At 35.8% G+C, this 6000-nt stretch overlaps 1 protein-coding gene across 2 annotated transcripts; it reads left to right on the top strand.

Moving 5' to 3' along the window:
* Positions 1 to 536: 536 nt before the first annotated feature.
* Positions 537 to 4045, top strand: LOC120008545 (light-inducible protein CPRF2-like). 2 transcript variants are annotated; one of them, XM_038858919.1, is made up of 7 exons: positions 537 to 966; positions 1785 to 1878; positions 2506 to 2716; positions 2839 to 2914; positions 3006 to 3131; positions 3411 to 3594; positions 3666 to 4045. In XM_038858919.1, exons 1-7 carry the CDS (start codon positions 592 to 594, stop codon positions 3734 to 3736), a joined length of 1137 nt encoding a protein of 378 aa, XP_038714847.1. In that variant the 5' UTR covers positions 537 to 591; the 3' UTR covers positions 3737 to 4045. The 2 variants fall into 2 exon arrangements, with proteins under 2 accessions (XP_038714847.1, XP_038714846.1); XM_038858918.1 differs by having other exon boundaries at positions 539 to 966; positions 3411 to 4045.
* The last annotated feature ends 1955 nt before the right edge of the window (positions 4046 to 6000 follow it).

Genomic DNA, 6000 nt, shown 5'->3' with positions numbered 1-6000 from the left:
CACTATCTTTATCACTCCAACTAGTGTCTCGGGTGCATGGATGTGATACATTGTGTTTTGATGTTTTAACTATTTGTATTCTTATTTTATTGGTATATAATTAATATGATAATAAAATTTCAGAATTCTTAAATAATTGAATGATTATGCATAAAACTTTTACAAATTTTAAAGTGTTATCGAATGATTTAAATTCTCAATATAATTAAATCTATTTATATATATCAATTTTTTTAAAAAAAACTGTATGATTAAAAAGAAAATTTTATCTATAAAACAATTTTCTTGGTCACGTATCTATCAAATGCATTGCAATTTGCAATTTTAAATTTGTTGTTTTGTAAGGTTCGTTGGTGCAACTTGCAATGAGCATTGGTGCATAGGATTTTTATCTCCACAATTGGGTGGTCCCTACATGAGAATGAATCAACCTGAACCTACCATTAAAATCCAATGTATATCCAACAACATGACCGAAATACCCCTACTGGGGCACACATTGGATCCACGTCAGATAAAAGCGAAATTTCAGATCAGATTGGAACAAGAACCAACACAACACAAGAACCAGAGGGAACTAGGGAGACCAATATGGATAGGGTATTCTCCGACGACGAAATCTCCGACCACCAGTTCTGGTCTCCGCCGCAATCACGAGATGAACCTTCCGTGATGAATCGTAGTTTATCGGAGTGGGCCTTCCAACGCTTTCTCCAAGAGGCCTCCGCCGCCGACGACGACTCCTCTCCCAAATCATCTTCAGAGCCGAACGACGCCGTCATGACGATCAGAGATCATCATCAACAACAACAGATACAGACGGGGAATGACAGTATTCTCAACGATACTAAAACGGCTGCGTCGTTTAATGGTCCAGCTCCCAATGTTCCGCCCGATTCAGAGGAGTACCAGGCCATCCTCAAAAGTAAACTCAACCTTGCTTGCGCCGCTGTTGCCTTGACACGGGTGAGTTTTGTATATGTATATTTGTGCTTGTATTGTAGTTATGAAATGGAAAAATTATGAATTTCAGTCTTGTTTGTTGATTATTATAAGCTCTTTTGAGCTCAATTAGGTGATGATATTGGTGACTGAATCTTCTGAGATGGAGAATTTGTTGAATAGTGATATTTTTGTGCCAAATTTGTGATATGAGTGAGAGATTTGTTTTGTTCTCTTCACTTATTTGTTGATTGTTGTGTGACTTGTCTTTTTTATTTTTTTTTTATTTTTAGTGTTTTTCAAATTTTTTGTTGATGATTTAAAGGATGGTAGTGGTATTGCCTATAAGATTTTTCATATGGACATAAAAATTTGATATATGTGAAGAAAAAAAAAGTTTTCCATGAAAGGGAATGTGCTAAATTTGTAAAGATTAAATTTCCAAAAATAACTCGGTAACGTACAAAGAGGAAACAAACAAATTTGTTAATCATTCAAAAACAATTACAAAAGAGGAGAGAAACAAATATATTTGATACTGAAAGCCAAGAAAAAAAAATCATGGTGCTTTTATCTCATATTTGCTATGATTTATCATCTATCAAGCTTCTGATGATTTGATTTGTGTGTATATATAAACTCTTTATGTTTTCAGAATTTTGTCATTCGTTTTATAGCACATTATTAGAGTGAAAAATTTAATGATTGCAAATTCAGTTAGTTTTTGTATTATTCATATTGCATATAAATTATTGCGTAATTTTTTTTTGAGATTACTTCTCTTTAAGTTGGAAAGATATCCAGCCATTGGTTGACTTGATATTTTCCATCAATGTGATTAGGCATCTTTGGTCAAAGCCCAAGATTCTTCTGCTAGAGCTGACAATGCATATAGGGCTCCAAATACTTCACAATTGGGATCCCATGCTCCTAAAGGTTTGCATCGCTCCATTAAAGAGCATGTTTGTTTTGTATATGGAGATAGAAGTGTTATTTGTGTATGTCCAACTGTTTATAACTATGTTTTCTTCCACTGAGTTTTGGAAGTATGAAACCTTTCAAAATAATAATAAAGGAAAAAAAATTCCTGAAAGACAATTCTGTGAAAATTAGAATGGAAGAATACTAATGAGCAAGATCAGCCTCCGATTTCGAAGTAGATGAACAATGTCCGTTTAACTACCAGACATGCTTCGTACTACAATAGAAATTGGTAAGTGATCCCATCTCGCTAGCCTTAGAAAAGAATAGTGATCCCAGCTTATCTGACAAAAGGTGTAACCTCCAGACAGGTTTGAAAATAGTGGCTTTACTTAATATTTACTTTAGTATGGACTTTGTAGATGTCAACACAACAGGGGAATGAAACTACAATGTACATTGCTTTGCAAGCTTTGTCTGAGTGGTTCTTGTTCTAATATTTTTGCGAACCTTAATCCTTGATCTGTTTGTTCTGTGGGTTGCACCCCCTTGGTGCTGTTAATAAATTTTTTCTTTCAAAAAAAAGCATAGAAAACATAGGATTCACTTTGAGTAATTATTTTTCTTATTTATCCCATGTAGGTACTGGACATGATTTATCCAGGGGACAAGATAAGGATGCTAATGGACCCTTAGGGGTTCCTGCCCTACCTGTCTCCCAAAAGAAATCAGGCGCTCCCGTAAAGTCAACCACCAGTGGATCATCAAGAGAGCTATCAGAAGATGACAAAAACGAATGGGAAACTGCAATGACAGAGAATATGGACCCTGCCGATGTGAAACGTGTGAGGAGGTATCTATAATCTCTGTTGTTATGAGTTTTGGCTATTTGGGTTGTAGGTTTCATTTGTCCTTGATGGATAAATTTCACGCATCATATGCTTCTGTTGAAACCCATTTGGTGATGTTCTCCAGAATGCTTTCAAATAGAGAGTCCGCTAGACGCTCAAGAAGAAGAAAGCAGACCCATTTGACTGAGCTTGAGACACAGGTTTGGCTACTTGTCCTGCCTAATGCCATTGCTTTTTCTTTTTCTTTTTTCCTCTTATTCATGGATAGTTCTAAAAATTGCTCTTCAATAGGTTGCTCAACTGAGAGTAGAAAATTCTTCTCTGTTGAAGCGTCTAACCGACATAAGCCAGAAGTATAATGATGCATCTGTTGACAACAGAGTTCTAAAAGCTGATGTGGAAACAATGAGAGCAAAGGTAAGCCATTCATTTATCATTGATGTTGTTCTTAAAGTTACTGTGGCCCTATTACCCCCTTTATGGTACCTATACCTTGCCAAGCAATCATCTTCGCAGGTTTTGGCTTGCTGAGGATTAAAATCTGATGATGAGGGGGCCCTCACCGGTCTTTTCTCACTCCCTGGCATCCTTCTCCTTACCACTTTTCTTCAACAATATAAATAAGAAATTTTGTTGCAAATAAGGAAAGCCGGAAAGCTAATACTTATTATTTTTTTTGCTTATCAACGCATCCAGGTGAAGATGGCTGAGGAGACTGTAAAACGACTGACCGGGTTGAACCCCCCATTCCGTGGTGCAATGCCTGATATATCTGCAATGGGTGTGCCGTCATTTGATGGAAACCCTACTGACTCATCTGTGTATGCTGCTGTACCCGTGCAAGATGACCCAAAGCATCGATTTTATCAGCAGGCATCAAGTAAGTCTATAACTAAATTCCATGCAGTAAACAGCGGTGTTACAGACATCATTTCTGTTGAAAATGTTCAGCCAAATTCGACAACAGCAAGAGTAGCAGGGAACAAGATGGAACGAACTGCTTCGTTGCACCGTGTGGCTAGTTTGGAGCATCTGCAGAAGCGTATCCGTGGGGATGTAAGTCCTTGTGGAACCCAATCCCATGGAGAACCGCAGCGATAAAGGAATGGTCAAGTATTAGGGTTTTATTAGAAAGACCTCTTGGAAGAAAGATTATATATTGTTACTATTTTTGGCCGAATTGTATGTGTTTCATGGACATTCTTTAGGTGAATGAAACTACTGGTGGTGTTATTCAACCCATCACATACATTTGTGGTATAGAACAGCTTGCTAATAACTTAATAAATTGTCGATTTTTGTTGATTTTAAGAAATTTCCGTTGATTATTACTTGATCAATGTTATTATTTAAGGTCAGGCATGAATATGGTTTGTACTTTGTGGCGATTTTGTGATCATGAATATTTGATGAAGTCCCTCATGATATGTTGGTAATTATATGTTGGTAATTGTACATTATTTGCCGACACTGGAAGGGAGAGGTTTGTATAATGGTGATGCTGTACGACATACATCAATTCAACTTTGACACCGTTGCTTATCCAATGACCGATACAAAATGAGTGGCATAATAATTTAGTCTTTTAATTCACATGTCTAAATAATGTGTCCGTTTGGCACACATTATATGGCAACAATTTATGGTTGTAGTACCATATATGATACTCATGAACCAAAGAGCAATACATTGACTCGGTTCCCAAAGCATTTTCTTGACAATATATTACACAATTTGCAATTGTCCTTAATTCAACCATTTTTCGACTATTTCCTAACTCAGTTACTATTTTACCCTCAAAATCGCCCTAAATTACTAGTATGCCAGAGTCCTTTTGACATTGCAGTCATTCACACCTGACACGTGAATGACAACCACTAAAAAATTGTCTTAATTTATGCATTAAAAAAATATGTCAATTTATGTTTTAATAAATACATGTGAAATTATTTGTTCATTAAAAAATATATAATTATTTTTTATTTACTTAATAATGCTATAATTAGTTTTATAATGTATTTACAATTAAATTTGCTATTAATTTAAATCTGTTACCACTTAAATGCATACTACCACTGGACGTAATTTGCACAATTATAACACCATATATGCTACAAACAAAAGATACATCAAACATCTACCAGCATTTCAGGAACCACTTATTACAACCATTTAACATTTGTAATATATGCCACAATATATGCTATTGTCAAAATTGTCCACCAAATGGACCCAATGTTTGTTAGAAGAAACTGATGAAGTTCTTTATATCGACCGACAAGTTGGATTAGACTATGGATAGATTCAACGTAATTTACAAGCCATGTCGATTAAGAAAGGAAGGAGCGACTAGTAGATAAAGAGTTCCCACAACCTAACACAATATGATCGATTTTTTTGGACCTAAGCGAGAATGTTAGGTATGGAAGAACAAATCCACGAGGGTGTCGACTCAAAGTGGACAATATAATATTATTGTTGGGCTCAAAGGCTGATATAAATTGGAAGTATGTCTTGTTGAGATTAATTGAGGGAGAGATGCGGAGAATAGTAGGAGAACATGAGAGAAGTATAGAGAAGTAGAAGTAATTCTCATTCAAGTTAAAGTCAACAATACATTGGTTACAACATATATATAGAGAGAAATAAAGTAGAGACAATTTGCAACGGTAATATTGGGGTGAGAAAGAGTGCAACAATAATAAAGTATAGAGTAGTGTTGGACATGGTGTAGGGACCATACTTTTTTTGACATTGTCCCTCAAACTACACCAACTTGGGTTTGATATAAAGGAAATATGATCTAACGAATAAAATATCCGATAGGGTTTACCGATTGATTATCACACGTACAACACCAATTTGAACCACTCCCCCACACCAGACAAATTAATTAAAACTCCAACTTTTGTTCGATCCACATGCACATCTGTCTTTCACTCCTAATTGATCACATATACCAAGTCTGACAACAACATCATGACACCTGCACTACATTCAAAAATAGATAAAGACTCCGTCGTTTCTGCGCCATGGCTTGCGTTAGGGGTGGGACTGGGTTGAGTCGGTTGATTATCGATCGATAATCCAACCAATCGACTATGCACAATATTGAAAATCATTATCCACCCGACCTTTGTGGGTTGGATAATGGTTGACAATCGATAAATTCAGTTGTTCAATGGGTTGGGTGTTGGTAACAACCAACTTTCATCAACCACAAAATAATATTAAAAAATATTAAAAAGTATCAAAAATATGATTGTCTAATGTCTAATGCAGTTAA

The sequence above is a fragment of the Tripterygium wilfordii genome, chromosome 11, assembly GCF_013401445.1.
Source record: "Tripterygium wilfordii isolate XIE 37 chromosome 11, ASM1340144v1, whole genome shotgun sequence".
In the NCBI taxonomy this organism is placed as follows: domain Eukaryota; kingdom Viridiplantae; phylum Streptophyta; class Magnoliopsida; order Celastrales; family Celastraceae; genus Tripterygium; species Tripterygium wilfordii.
Note: the sequence above shows the minus strand (reverse complement) of the source record. Positions and strands in the feature narration are given on the sequence as shown.